At 40.3% G+C, this 16,133-nt stretch overlaps 1 protein-coding gene across 6 annotated transcripts in view; it reads right to left on the minus strand.

Moving 5' to 3' along the window:
• Positions 1-16,133, minus strand: part of DNM3 (dynamin 3) — a 524,707-nt gene that overhangs the window by 316,063 nt on the left and 192,511 nt on the right. For all 6 annotated transcript variants that reach the window (XM_087858849.1, XM_045814085.2, XM_045814069.2 and 3 more), the window contains 3 exons: positions 13,704-13,839; positions 11,125-11,192; positions 7,691-7,829 (listed from right to left, as the gene is read on the minus strand). In XM_087858849.1, the coding sequence (XP_087714975.1) occupies positions 7,691-7,829; positions 11,125-11,192; positions 13,704-13,839 (343 nt within the window). The remainder of the gene's footprint in view (positions 1-7,690; positions 7,830-11,124; positions 11,193-13,703; positions 13,840-16,133) is intronic.

The raw sequence follows: 16,133 nt of genomic DNA on the forward strand, positions 1-16,133 counted from the left end.
ATTACAAATGAAGAATTAATTATAAAGATGATAAATTCTTTAGTGAATTATGAGACGAAAAGGTGAAAAGCCTGGAATATTACTCAGCCATTAAAAAGAAGGAAGTCCCATCCTTGGTGACAACATGGCTGGACCTTGAGGGCAGGGGCTAAGTGAGAAGTCAGACAGAGAAAGACAAATCTGCATGATCACACTTGGAGAAGCTTGTGGAATCTAAGAAGCAATAACAGCAATTGAGCTCAGACACCGAGAACAGATTGGTGGTTGCCAGGGGCCAGGGCGGGTGAGATGGGTGACAGCCAAAAGGTCCAAACTTACCGTTACAAAATAAATTTAAGTCCTAGGGATGTAATGTATGTACAGCACGGTGACCATAGTTAATAATACTGGCCCGTATATTTGAAAGTTGCTGAGAGTAGATCTTTGAAGTTCTCATCACAAGAAAACATTCTTCAACTATGTGTGGTGATGGAGATGGATGCTAACTAGGCCCGTTGTGGTGACCATTTCACAGTATATGCAAATACCGAGTCATTACGTGGTACACCTGGAACTAATATAATGTTATATATCAATTATAGCTCAATAAAAAAAGTGGGGGTCGGGGTTAAAAACAAGTAACAATAACAAAAAGGTGAAATTCCTCTCCTTTAAAAGTCAAGTGCCAGGCCTGAGTTCCCTATAACATCTAACAAAAAGTTCATGCTCAAATCAGTTCAGCCTGATTTGAAACCTGAGTTATGTAAGGCATCTATTCTATGCAAAACACAGCACAGTTTGTTAGACTGGACAGCTAGCCATTAGAGGAGATGAAATGCAAGTCTTTTTTTACAGAGTAGAAACCACAGCAGATCCATCCAGACCTACAAGAAAGCCCTATTTGAGCAGGATGCTTTGCAGCTATCCTGCTACAGACTTTCAGGGAATGTAATCAAGTGGTTACTGCAGTCAAACTGATCATCACCCGCCACATCAATGAGACATGATTCATTTATTCTTTCAAGCATTCATTCAATAATTATTATTGAAAATCTGGCTGTTTTAGGGTTGTGAATACAGTGTTGAACAAACCAAGTCCCTACTCCCATGGAGCTTATATTCTCCAAGTCCCTTTATTGTCCAACAAGAAAAACAAAAGACATACATAGTATAATTCATGTGGTCATATGTGCCACAAAGAAAAACAAAGTTTGGTAAGTAGATGAAGAGTGTGTGTGTGTGTGTGTGTGTGTGTGTGTGTGTGTGTGTGTGTGTTTAAAAGGAGGCATGTATAACTATAGATAGAAAAGTCAGAGAAACAAAGACTCTGATTCGGCAGCCTTTGAGGAGAGACTTGAAAAGAAGCAAGGGTGTGATCCACACAAATATCTTGAGGCAGGTCATCTCCAACGTTGAGAATGAGAAGTACAAAGGCCCTGCCATCATCTCTCCTTGACCTGTTGAAGAAACAAGGAGACCAGTGTCGCTGGAATGGACCAAGGGGAAAGTGGGAGGAGACTAGAGATGAAAAGGGCAAAAATCACGTGGGACCTTGAAAGCCACGCTAAGGACTTTAGATTCACTTGATTAGTATGTGTACCTAGAGCAAGATATTTACTCACTTAACATACCACAGAATTCAGTATTTCTTCTAACAGCGCTTTTTAATGAAAAAATTTTCCTTGTATTTCTAACAGCCATCCAAGGCATCTTTTTTATTTCCTTGCAAAGCTTTTTTTTTTTCCTTTTTCTGAGCAGGGAAAAAAAAAATCAATTAATTGGTATGATGGCAATCCAAGAATGTGGTTCCCCAAGAGGCCAATAAATGGCACAGTTGCTAAACTGTGGTTTAAAAAACAAGATGTTCCTCTCAGTGCTTCCTGAAAGAACTTCAGGACCCTGCGATGATGCACTGGAGAATTGGGGGTAAAGAAAAGCAGCTGAGAGCTGATGCCCACCAGAAAAATTCTGAAATTGACATGTCCCTGGAGTGAAGCCAAACGGTTCATAAAGCTCTAATGTTCTTGTCTTGTCCTCCAGTGCCCCAGAGACAACAGTGAGAAAATACCCGAGAAGATTGCATTCCCCCAGGTTAGAAGTCTAGCTTTGTGTTTTGTTACTTGAACAAACATAAATCTCATGTTTTTCACTGATGTTTATTTATGTGGCTTAAGGGGGAAAATTAAATATTTTACACATAAGACATTCAACATGAGAAATATTATAAATGAAAATATTGTTTTAAAAATATACATGCATATATATATATATTCACAATACAGCTAGAGTAACTATGCCTTTCATATTGCCTGGAGCAGTCTTACTTTCCTCCTACTATTCCAATGAATGTATTAATAGCTCCCCCTTTCAATCTCAAAAGAATCCTACGTTGGATGATAAATTATATAATCATGTTATCTATGGCTCATGTTCAAAAGGGGCCAAATAATAAAGTCCTGGTATAATCAACTTTAATTAAGATTATTTTGCTTTGCAAAAGATTTTAATTAGACTGGTTTTAAAGTACAAGAACTTGGAGGTGGGCATAATGAGGGCAAAAGTCGAAAACATCAAAATGAGAAATAAGGAAAATACGGAAAAGAAGACCTGTTCAAATCTTATTATTTTAAAAGGAATTCTTTTAAAACCAAGTGCACATTTCTTTAGCATCAGGGTAACTTTAGAATATCTAAGTTGTTAATAAGTATTTATAGAATGCCTCCACTGTAGGGTTAGTCATAATGTTAGATGCCAAGAATAAGAAGATAAAAGACACAGCTTCTTTTTTTTTTAGGAGCTTATAACCAACAAGAGGAGACATTAACCTAAACAAATAAATTACAAACAAACCACAATGTAGGATCATAAATGCTATGATAGAAGTAAACATAGGGTGCCAACAAAAGCACTGAAAAGGGAATAGGGAGGGAGACCAGGAGAGGACCCCCAGCGGCCCTGCAGGAAGATTTCTTAGGAAAATGATGACGGTTGAGCTGGATCATAAAAAATGAGAGGGGATGGCAGGTGAAGACAAGAGGAAAAGGAGACATTCTGAACAAAGAGAATCACGCGTGTGAAGCATAAAGGCATGACAATTCCGTGAGGATGGCGCAAATCACTTGGAACGGCTGAAGCAGGCACAAAGTGACAATAGATGTAACTAAAGAAGTGTATTCAGGGATCACATGTGAAACTAGAAGGAACTGTAAATGATTTGTACCTTATTCTCAAGACATGAGGAGCCATTGCATAATTTTGAGGTAACAGGCAAAATAGATGTATTTTAGAAGGGCCACTTTGCCAGCAGTGGGGAGGGTGAATTTGATGGTGGCTAGACTGGAGGTAGAAAAACCAGTTAGGAGGCCACTGGAGTAATTTAGTTTAAAAAAAAAAAAACAACAACTGTTCAGGGCCGTAAGTTAGAAGAGAGTAGTGGCAGTAGACAGACTGCGGAGTCGACCATTTTAGTACAGAGGCTGAGCTGGAGTTACGGATTTGGGAATCAACAACATTTTAAGTGGTAGCTGAGCTATGGGAGATAGGATCTGGCAGGAAGAAAGGATAGTAAAAAGAGAAGAAAACCAGGAGCAAGCTCTGTGTGACTCTGGTGTTCAGAGGCACGAAAGGTGGATAAACTCAAAGGAGACAGAGGAGGGATCATGAGAAAGATGGAAGAGCAGCCATGAGAGGGGGTGTCAGCTTCAAAAAGAGAGTGGTCTACGGTATCAGGAATGAGTGCGCGGTGCATTTGGCAATCAGGTCTCTGGTCGACCTTTACCATAATTACTCAATAGAGTAGTGGCATGGAAGCCACATTTCAGAGAGTTACAGATCAACTGGAGATAAGAAAATAAAGATAGCAAGTGTAAACTACCTTTTTCCCCAAGAAGGTTTCACACGAAGAAAAGGAGAGAATAAGGTAGTAGATAGGTTTTTGTTATTGTTGTTACTGCTTTTAAGTTAGATAATTTTTAATGTGATGGAGAAAGTGATGATTTAAGAGAAAGAAGAATAAAAGAGTAAGTCCCATAAGAGGGTGAGAGTACAGATAGGAGCACAGCCCCGGTCAGGGAAACCACATCAACAGAGACAGAGGGAAGGAGAGGCAGGGTTGGGAATACCAGTAAGTTTGGGAAATTAATGTTCCCACTTATGGCTCCTATTTTCTCTGTGAAATCATTACTTAAAATAAGAATGAAATTGATGAGCAGAGAGTGGTTATAGGGAGAGCACAGGAGAGAGAGAGCTGGAAGGGTAGAAGCTTGTAACAGACTACTAGGCATAGGGAAGAATTGCTCCCTCACTTCCTCCTCCACAGCACCTTTCACGCCTCACTGATAAAGTAAGAACTTTTCATCAACACTTCTGCCCTCTTGGGGAAGTCCTACTGAAGAAACTTCTATTATTTTCTCCAGCTCACAGAAAGAAAGAGGGGGAGAAAAAAAAGACACGTTGACTGGTAAGATGGTGAGAACCTGACCTGCATCAGTCCTCAGCTCTCTGTTGGGTCGGGTAGGTGTGCTAAGTCACCGCTCAGACGGGGCTCTCTGACATTTACTGGCTTACATTCCCACAGATGGAAGGCAAACCAAAATACTCTGTATTTCGTATGCGTGCACATCTAACTCTCTCCACCACTGTGGGCTTTAAGTTTTACTGTCAGAAGAGGAAGTAACAGGAGGCTCCCATTTCAACAGCAAGTCCCAGACACATTTTCCAATCTAGATTTATCAGCAGCAAAGTGGATACTAAGTTTCAATCCTCCTCTAAGCTTTTCTCCCAATTTTCTAACTGACTTATAACCTAAAAAAGTTAGGAGGGGTGATCAGCATTCTGAAAACCTTAGATATACAGTTTGAAATTTCTGAAGGATCTCTTGGTAGAACATTTGTCAGTGATGACAAGGACCACAAGAGGTCATGGAAGTATCATACTAGTACGGAATAAATGGAGAGACACTGGAGTCAAAGGTCTCAAAGAACAGTAGTTGTTGGGTGTTGGACACCATCTCTACATGGATCTCTACTGAAATCATCCAAGCTGAAGGTGAATTTAGGATGAAGAGGAAAAATGTAAGTGAGGTTCTAAATATATTGACAAATGCAAGGGAGTGACTAGGATATGATGGTGACAGTGAATAGAAGGGAAAAGCAGAGCTGGTACCACTGGGGCCTTTACTGAAGAATTTCCAGGACATTGAAGGCATAATGTTTGGAAGTCACAGAAGGAGAAGTAGGCAGAGGTCAAGTCCGATGCAAGCCCTTAGATTCTTCGGGTTTGAGCCAATAAATATTCTTCAGTGAAGAGAGCTGCAGGATAAGCAATAATCTCAGGGAGAAAGTGGGGTTTATTTAAGACAAAATATACAGGGTTTTGAGAAGACAGCACAAATATACAGCTACCATTGATCCAGAAAGCATAATGGAAAAGGGAGGTTCAAAGGGTGGAGAGCAAAAGAATAGAAGCCAAAAGGTGTCCAGGAACAAGCTGTCTCTTCCCACGCCATCAGGACTGACAGTTGGTTTTCCTGCAAGTTGGATACAATGGGAAATGATAAAAAAAAAAAAAAAAGATTCATACATACCATAAACACTCGATATAACTTAAAACATAAATGTATACACATGTGCCAATCTTCTGATGTAAGGCCAAGGCCTGTTCCCTGCATTTGGATCTGCTGATTGGAGTTATGCATCTTCTGTCTTACATAAACCACATCCTTCATCTATGATTTCCAGTTTGGCTTTCTTTAAAGTGGAGGGAGAACCTGAAGACACTTGTGAAATAATCTGAATGCAGAGCCCATCTAGAATTTTATAACTCTCCCCACCTTCTTTCAGCATTGTCCTGCCTACACCTCGTCAACAACAAAACTTTTATAGCTAACGTTTATCAAGTCTCTCTGAAGCTGTGTTTATAGAAACAAAACTCAGTCTTTTCTGTGTTTCATCAGTTCATTTGCTCTTCATTTCAACTACACGATTAAAATAAGAAATACAACCGACTAAACAGGCTTGAGGACAAACACAACACAATGGGCCCTTGGGAAAAAAGACAGCTTTCCTGGTGGGAACAGGAGCACATGGGCAATCTCAAGGGAAGCTTCTGTCTGAAAATTTCTATGTGCTGAGGGTGGCATTCCTGTGGTTAACAGAGAAGGCAGCATCAATTAATTCGGTGTCACTTATGAGGTGGCCAATGAGGAGAGCTTTAACTATACAGGTGGCAAGAATGACTGCATGTTGAGGTATAGGCAAGGACAAATAGGAATGCGAAGTATCATCAATGGGCTTCAAGTTTTCAAATGGAGAGCTGGTATAAAGGTTGTTTTTTTGTTTTCTTCTCCATGTGTATCCTCTTCCCTTTCCTCAGTCCCTTAACTCTTATGGCTTTTCTCATTTTGGAGGAAAGAAACTAGGACATTAAGTAACAAGGTAGAAGAAGAATGAGAGGTCTGGAGAAAAAGTCTGAAGCTCCACAACCACTTCTGGGCCCCAAGCTATTCCCCCCTTATCTCCTTTTCTTTTAGCATTGGCATCTAGGGATTTAGCTGGCTCTCCTCTTTTACTACTTTCATCTTTCTTCGTCCGAATTTTTCTGCCAGGTAACTGGAAACCATATTCATCTACATTCTCTATCTCTCTTACTTCCCACTGGTTCTTTAGGGAGGTTACTTATAGTAACCATACAGAAAGGGAAGGGTAACAAAACCTACAAAACCAGAACAATCTATACTTTCAAGAAATAAGTACCAGTGTTGACTACCATGGGGCTAGGCCCGCCCTACCCTAAACATCATCACTAACTCCCTTCTTACAGTTTCTAACACAGGGTACCCCTTTCATGCCCCCATAGAATGGATGGAATCCAGCACAATTCCTCCATGTTCCTCAGCGAGGAGTCCCCCACAGGGGAAGTCTCTCCCCCACTACTCTACATTATAGATTCAATAAACATCACAAAGTAGGGAATATTAGATGCTAACTGAAATGGCCAGTTATAGACTAGCCACCGTTTCCTGACCACTTGCTATGGTTATTCAATGTGTTAGATGTCCCATGGGTTTGAGGCATCATCTCGTTTAATTCTCATGGAGGTCGTATTGTTACTATTTTCATCCTCTTTTCACAAAGAAATTTACAAGACAATAAGGGATTAAGTTTGATACTCAAGGTCACGTAGAAAGTAAGTAGCAGAGCCAGGATTTGAATCTAGGTAACTGGACTTCAGAGTCTGGGGTCTTTACTACTACACCACGCCGCTGCTTCGCAGAATGTCCAAGTTCAAATGTAATTCATTTAAAATTTCGAAGAATTTTTTTTACTGATATACACAATGTCAATGATCCCCTTCCCCTGACAATTATCCCCATCCATACACCATAAGAAAAACTAGTTTAGGGCATTCACGTAATTGTTATAAAGTGATATTTACCTGTTTAAGACAATAAGGAGAAAACTAGCTAACTAAAATACTCTTTCTGGTTTAAGCAACCCTGTTTGGCATGGAAGAAGACAATAGACAGATAATATCCCTGCCCATCTACCATGAAAGCAATTCCCACTCAATACTTTTCACAATCCTTCCCCTTGGGCAAACATACTACCTTTACAACAAAGTGAGGGGTCAGGGAAAGAGAGGCATGTAGCAGGGTAGGAAATATGGGTAAACCAAAAGTTAATTGTTGGAAAGTTAAATAATTCAAACTTACTTTTTTGGTACACTTCTTGACAGTGTTGATTAATTCTTGTATTACCAGATCTACACTCTTCAAGGAAGGTCCTTTCAGCTTTACAATTTGCTTTTTGACTATTGCTTCAAATGCCATATCTGGAGTAAACAACCCTGTCCTGAATATAAGAAAGAGCAGGACATTAGATTTTTTTAAATTAAGTAATATCCAATACTTTTTTGATGAAGGTTTTAACTGACGTGTCACCTACAGCAAGCATGTAATACCCAAGTTTAAAAGTTATGTAGTGATTTATTCTATCAGTAGTATTATTTGTAACAATATCTTCACTACTACGATTCCATAATAAATTTCATTCTATAGATGATTACCATTACCTAAAAACAGTTCCCAAAATGTTTTCATGGACCGGAAAAATATGACCTGTAACTAATGTTTAACTGTAATTCATCTTTTCTCACTGTTTCACAGCAATAAAAAGCAATGCTACGATAAAAATGGTGTCCTAAATTTCCATTTCTGTCTAAAGTATTCCAAAAGCAACCCCCTCTTGTCCTTCATAGAGCAGAAAATAATTCTCATTTTGCCAACACTAGAATAGTAGTGTTCCTGACTATGCAGTCTATTCTTTCCAGGAGAGCTGTATTATAGCAAGTTCCGTGGTTCCCGGTCTGAGGTCCTGGGGTGCTGGAGGAAAAGGAAGACAGTTAAGTAGAAGTAGCTTGGGACCCAGGATGCTTAAATTGTGAGTTTACAAAAATAACAAATAATAAACAAAATAGCAAGTATCTTTTCACTTGGCTGGAATTAATTCAAATTGGTATCATAACAATGTTTTTCTCATGCTGTGCAGGAGCGCAGGAAAGCAGATGTGTGTGTGTGTGTGTGTGTGTGTGTGTGTGTGTGTGTGTGTGTGTGTGTGATAAAAAGTGAAAAAATGATTACGTCTAAATAAAAGGCCAATGTAGAAAAGCTACCAGAAGAGGGAACTTGAACCCTGAGTATCATCACGCCCAAAGCCCTGCAGGGGCCACGTGCTGGTGCTTGGTCCTCCCCATTCCCAGGCCCTCCTCCCTCCCTCTTCTCATTTCTTTAACTTCTCCTCCTTCACCACTCAATTCTGTGGTGCTTCTTTTGGGAAATTTCTTCCACACTTCCCTTACAGCAGCTTTATTCTGGTCCCTTCTAATCATTTACTTTAGCACCCTATGCTCACCTCTCTTTCTAACTGTAGTGATCATACTATACTATAATTTGAAGTTTCTCCACGTTGGACCAGAATAAAATCCACACTGTTTGGTCTAACATTAAAAATTTCCCTGTCTGACCCTAATCTTCCGTTTCAGTTATTTGCCTCCTCCTTTTCATGCACCCTATGTTTCAGCCAAACTCAACCATCAACCATTGGCCTTTCCACAAACACACTCATACTAACGTTTTCTGTCTTTGCCTCTGTCCGTGAGGTTCACTTTGCCCTCCCCACACTTCCAGCCTGTCCGAGTCCCACCTATGCTTCAAAGCCCAGATCAAAAGCAACCACTTCCTCCAGCTCACATTCTCCAGTCCTGCCCCTGACAAGGTCTTCCTTCTCTGAACCCCAAATCCTATTTTGCATTGCAGTGGTCTGAGCACACATAGTCTTGTTACTACCCTGGTAGAAAGGTCATTACTGCATTTATCTTTGTTTGCCCTACAAGGACTGTCTTCCTCCCTTGCTATTTACGGGCACACAGTGCCTGCAAAACAAAGGACCATTAGGTCTGCAGTGGACAAAGATGGCTTCTGTTATTCAAATATCTAACAATCCGTTGGAAACAAAACTTTTCAAATTAAGCGTAATTAAGAGCCTAAGTAATCATGCCACGAGTATGTCTTATTCTTAGGACACTGTACACTTCTTATCATCTTATAGGCAAATTAATTCCAGAATAATAAACAACAACCAATTTCTTCTTTTGGTATGCATGTAAATCAGAAAGCTTCAAAACTGAGTTATGAGCTTTCGCAGTTACATTCAGCAAAAATGTATCTGATAAGAAGTTGTTAAAGCCAAGTAAAAGTACTGTATTTTACTTTTACAGTAAAGTAAGTACATATATAAAAATACTTCATGACCCAAAAAATGTGATTTGGTTTCACTGCACTTATCAGATTGACATGTTTGAATACTAGCTCCGCCCAGCTCAAGAGCAAGACACAGTTTCTACACCAAATGTATTCTAGATTTGAGGGAGACAAAATAGAATTAGTAGGGAACTTAGAAACCCTACTGACAGTGAGAGAAAAATACTGGATTTGGTTATAGAACGTTTTCACCCTTTTACTTTGTGAATGCATATTTACCTATCCTATTTGCAACTTGCAGAGCAGGTCATCTAAATGTTAAAATGATAGAGAATTCAAATGTCCTAACTCCTTTCACATGTACACTCAGTGTCAAACTTTGTCCTCTCAGGCTCTGCTCCCAAAATCGTCCCATCTTGACCTGTGGCAGAAGCTGAGACACAGTGGCCCATAGACAGGGGACACCACCTTCCCATGAGATCATTCATGAAGTAGGCAACCTAAGTTCAATACCTTAAATTCAGGACACTTAATATATGCTCCATTAAATTCTGTACATGAACTCAAGAAATGTGTGTTTTAAATTCATCTTTTTCATTTTTTTTAAATTCATTTTCTTCTTATCATAGTGCTTTAAAGAAAGTAAATGAGAATGATCCCATTTTATACAAGGGAAAATTCCACACAAACTTCCACACAAGGGACAAGTTCCCCTCACAGCCTCACGTCCCGCTGCTCTCTTGTCCTATCAAAATGCATGACTCCCCACTCCACGAATCCCTGCTGCACTTTTCCACCCCTCTGCCTTTGCTCACACTACTCTTTCCACTTTAAGCCCTCTCTCTTACCCTCTTGCCTCAACAATCCCCAGCCTCTCATGTTTCACACATGCACACACACGTGTAAACACACAGCACACTGTTGCCTATTGAAATCATTCTCGTTCTCTATACAGGCAAGGTTCAACTCAAAAGTCACCAGCTTCATTAACCTCTCCCAATCTTACTCCACAACTGCAGCCAAAATGTATCTGTCCTGTCTCTGTGTAGGTAATGATTCCTTAGGAGCATGTCAGGCCTCCCTCCCTAAAACGCAAGGCAGCTCTGGAGAACAAGGTCTTGCTCACTGGCAAATCCCTAGTTGGGCAGAGTACAGTGCTGTGAGTGCAGGGAGTGTTTCTGCTTTTTTTAATTGAAAAGTCTTCTCTTTTGTGAGTGTGACAATACAGGAAATTACCATTAAACTCAAACGAGAGTCTCCTATTTCTTACTCCCACCTCTGTGTTCCACTCTGCTCCGATGATGAAAAGGCTACTTCACTAGCCATTTATAAACATTAATTTTCTTTTAGTAGCTTGAACTGAGACAAGGAAAATGTGAATCACTTGCCTGATACCATGTATGTTTTTGATTGCATAGCTTATTTCTCTTCGCAATTCTTTCTCATTGAACTCCATCTGCAGATGCAAAATGAGCCACAGTTATGACACTTAATTCCTTTGAATAATAATATTGTTGAATATTTAAAAATGAGAATAACTTTACTTCGTTATTAATAAATGGATACTCATGTCTTTCCTAACTTAAACCCAGATGGTCGAAACATCTGTTTCTGTAAAGTTCAAGGCAACATAGAACATTGGGGATTTCTGGGAGTTTTCGTGTAGTGGATTTTAACTCTATTATAGATAGGAGCGCTATGCATAAGGATGCCTTCTGGACATAAATCTGGCCATTCATTTGAAATACACAATTCTTCATTCTTTTGCTGAATGTACTAAATGTATTCACAGACAAATGCATAAATAAGAGTGTCACCTGACATGCAACAGCAGTCCAGCTGTGCCGAGATTAACAATGGCTGTCTTTTCTCCCCGGCCATTTTAACCACCTGCATTCAAGGCCTCTTTACAAGAGGAAATTAATAATATTTTACCAATCCAATGCAGGAGAGATGGCTGCATAAAAATTTCCCAGAAGTTCTAGGTACTTTAAATTTATTTGGAATTAGGATCAAAGTGTCATGGAGCTTAGACCTAAAAGGGATATCAGGAGCACATTTTGTTTAGCCCCTGAGTTCTGAGATTTGGCTTCTCCAGCCTCACTGTCTATCCATTCCCCCCCCCCCACTTTATAACGTAGAACAGTGAACTGCTTAGTTTCCTACCCACACCCTGTGGCCCACGGCTCAGCCTTTATTGTTCCTCCTTCTCTATGTGGAACAACTCCAGGCCCCAACCCCGTCCTGCTGACTAGCTGCTCATCCTTCCAAACTCCGCTCAGAAGCCAGGCTCCCTCATGCACTCAGTCTGGGATTCGGGTCCGTAGGCTGTGTTTCCATAGCACCCTGTGCTGAAGTTTATCACTTTACTTAGCACATTTTAATGAAACAATCTATTTACCCATTTGCTTCCCACGCCAAGACATAAGCACCCTCCTCTGTATGTGAAGCCATACTACTTAGTTGCCTAATGGGCAAGCCATCCTAAGCCTAGCCAAAATAAAACTCTCCGTTCATACCTCTACACAAACTCAGCTTTTGCTCCGTTTCCCTCATCTGATGGCCCCTAACATTTGCTGTTGTGCAAGCCAAAGCCTGAGGAGTCATCTTGAATCTTCTTCTTGCATCCCCCATATCAAGCCAAGCCCTACTGACCCTACCTCCAAAATCACAAATCCCTCCACTTTATCCATCCTCTCTTCTGGGGCATTTTTACTATGAAGCTCAAGAAGATTAAGATTCAGGGCTTCTCTCTTACATAAGCACCTTCCAAGACCCTGTGCCTAACTGTGTGTTTATAATTTTGTATTCTTCTTTAAGGCCACCCCCAATTGTACAAACTTTAGGCCCCAGAGAAAGCAGATTCACTCCTTCTCTGGTCCCACTGTTTAACTCACCTTACTTGTCTCCCTGAATCAACTCTTGCCCCTTTAAGATCCAGCCTGCAAAGTGTTCTTTTAAGATCATCCACCAAATCAGGTCACACCTTTTCTTAAAACTCTCCCCTAACTTCTCATCAGTAAATGTAAACACCTCACTGCAACCTGGAAGGCCCTGCACAAACTGGGCACTTTCTTCCTCTGGATTGATGCCGTAGCCCTCTCCCCTTCCTCAGCTCTGTACCACCCTCATCTATTCCTTACCCACTGTACAGATGCTTACTGCAGGGCCTCATCCTCGGCTGCTTGCCTTCAATGACCCTCTTCGCCAAGACCCTTCCAGCTGACCTCTTCATGCCATTCTGGTCATGCTTTCAATGTCCCCTACTCAGAAAGACCTTGCCTGAAACATCCCATCAAAAGTGGCTCACTTGGGACACCTGGGTGGAGCAGTCAATTAAGTGTCTGACTCTTGGTTTCAGCTCAGGTCATGATCTCAGGGTCCTGGGATCAAGGCCTGCATTAGGCTCTGCACTCAGCAGGGAGTCTGGTTGAGATTCTCTCTCTCCCTCTCCCCCTGCTCCTCGTGCTCGTGCTGTCTTTCTCTCCCTAAAACAAATAAATCTTTAAAAAAAAAAAAAGTGGCTCACTTAACCCCTCTACCTCTCTAACATTATGTTACATAACACTTGATGTTTTTTTACTTTGTCTAGTTGTAAAATTTTCTGTCTTTCCCCACCAGACAGTGCCTCTCTCTGTCTTGATCATGGGCACCTAGAATTTTGGCACAGAACAGGTGCTCAAAAAATATTTTTAAATTAATTAGACAACAAATAAACTTCATAGGAACTCAATTAGTATTTGTTGAAATAATTTGGAATGTTGTTAGATCCCATTAAATAAGTAAAATCAGAACCATCAGTAAGAAAATACTTCTCTCCTAAATTTCATCACCTGAGTATGAAGATTTTTGTTCAAAGACCTATCTTAGTCCTATACCACTCTCATAATATTTTATGAACAGTTATATAGAACAGAACATGGAAATAAAATGAGGTGAAAGGAAAAAAATAACATTTGGTACAAACCTTTACTATCTCAAAAGGAAAGCGTTCATGGAATATACGATTGATTTTAGCCCCTCCTGAGAGCTCTAGGGTATCTACTTGATCCCCTGACCCTTCAATTCTCTTCTCGAAGTCCACAGCAAATTGCTGAACCATCCTATAATTGTGAAAGAGAAATAAATTCAAGTTAAAGTTATAAGGCTTTGCACTTCTCATTTTAATTTGCTATGGTGAGCCCTTAGAATCCTTTTCCTAGTGTTCTTAGTGGCACCTACAGGCAGAATGAACATTGCACTCTATTCGCTCAAAAATGTAATTCTATGACACACTTGTTATTAAGATTTATTTTAGCCAGTTAATTAAAATACATACCGTAAATATCTGTGTCATTAGATGCATTCTATCCATTTAGTTGAAATCATAAAGTGGTATTTAAAAATACTTAAATTAGGAATTAAAGTTAAACAATAAAACTTTACATAGACGAGTCACAACGCCCCTCGGTCCCTATGACATCACACTGGCCTAGTGTTCTAACTGCTCCAGATGAGCCCCCTCCTACTCTGTGAGCTCCTCTCCTCCCCACCCCCAGCATCACGGACAATGCAAACTGGCGACCTCCATCCCCCTCTACAACTAGCTCTAGCCTTGTTTTTCAATGATTCCCCACAACTGGATAACAAAATTAAAACTCCTTAACCCATCATGCAAGATTCCTCCATGGTCTGGCCCAGATGCTCCATCTCTCACTACTCGTCCACATTCACCTTCTAAGCCAACCAGAAAGAAGCTAACTGCAGTTCCCTGTATGCACCATGGCTCCCGGCTTGTACACTTGTTTTCCTTTCTACTCAGAACACCATTCTCTCTGCCCCTTGCTTCCTTGCCTGGCTAATTTTTATCTGTCCTTCAAGACTCAGTTCAAGCATTGGTTTTTCCAGGAAACCTTCCACAGGCCTATCTGCCACCACTCCTCATTGTTCCTTGTTCCTTCAGCTTATTTTCAGCACAGCACTTAGCAGAGTCCATCACCCTGTTCACCTGTCAGTCTGTCTCCTAAGGGCAAGGACCACACATTTTATCTATCTCTCGCTGCCCAATGTATGAGAGGTACTCAATAACTTCCATGAAGGAAGGAGTTACCTTAAGGTGGTTGGTAAAAACTAAAGAAATATATTACAGGGAGAAAATAACAACCTACTTGCATTTTTGATTACTAGATGTAGAAACTCTAATTTTGGCACGCTGGTACTACTTTCAAATTCAAAATTTAACAGGAAAAAATTCAAACCATCCAGGACTTGTATCTTTTATTCTCTTTCATCAAAATCATGGATGAATTAAAACTGCAAATTAGGCCAGAAAATTCAGAATACAATTCAGTGTAGCTATGTTTATGCATATGCCAATGTTAATCTAATTTTTAACCCCCTGAGAAGGTATATACATGAGAAAGCACTGAAACACTGGGAAATTTTAGGAAAGTTACCTCCAGCCTACACTCCAGCCCCCTGGCCCACTACAACAAGCTGTAAACAATTTCACACTATTCTCTTGTCCTCCTCTTCCTCTTGACAAACTTCCCCCCATACATTAGGTTCTCATGAAAGTATCTTTTCCTCTGTGAACTCACAACGTTCCTCACCTGTAACTGCTTCCTCATCTGGGCTCCCTTAACAGTTTACACTTACCAGAAACATAGCATTTATCAGACTTTAACACAGTTAGTTGCTTAAATGTCTGTTTCCCTTGCTCTACTGTGGCCTCTTCTTGAGGGCAAAGGTCTTATTCATTGTCGAATCTCCAGCAGATAGCAAAGAGCCAGACACCAAGTCGAACACAAAGAGATGAGAGGAAGGCAAGAAGAGAGGCGGGCAGAAAGGGAAGAAGAAAGAAAAAAGAAAAGGAGGGAGGGAGAGAGGAAGGAGCTGATCAGCCCCCTACAAGGGAAGAACCCAGATGTGGAAAATTTTGTAATCTGAATCCAATGGAGTCACAGAGGCAAGCTTAGTATTTGTAGGGAAAGTAGTTTCAGTTGGATGGTAAGATGATGACCTAGGGCCTAAATAGAAAAAGCTTTCTTTTCTCTGTAACTTGAAGAGTTTTTATAGGAGCTTAACCAAAGCCAAGAATAAAAAGAAAAGATAAACTAGGAAAGAGTTGAATCCAAGAAAAAATTCTTTCCTCAGTATGATTCTATATTTTTAAATGGGGAAACATAAGATGTTACATTAAATTTTTACTTAAAAATTTGAGCATTTAGAAATAGCTCCACAAAGAAAGGAATTTTGTCACGCATTTTGAACACCAAATTAAGGGCATCTTGATTGCAAGGAAGAAAGGGGCCATAATAGATGGCAAGCATTATCTTTGGAAATGGACTTAGGATGTTCTGGAGTATCAGCTGGACAGGGGGTCTTCTGGCTGAGAGGGACCTGTGGTTAAGTGGCA

This window comes from Ursus americanus, chromosome 2 (assembly GCF_024610735.1).
Source record: "Ursus americanus isolate L20-20 chromosome 2, mUrsAme1.1.p, whole genome shotgun sequence".
NCBI classification, from domain to species: Eukaryota; Metazoa; Chordata; class Mammalia; order Carnivora; family Ursidae; genus Ursus; species Ursus americanus.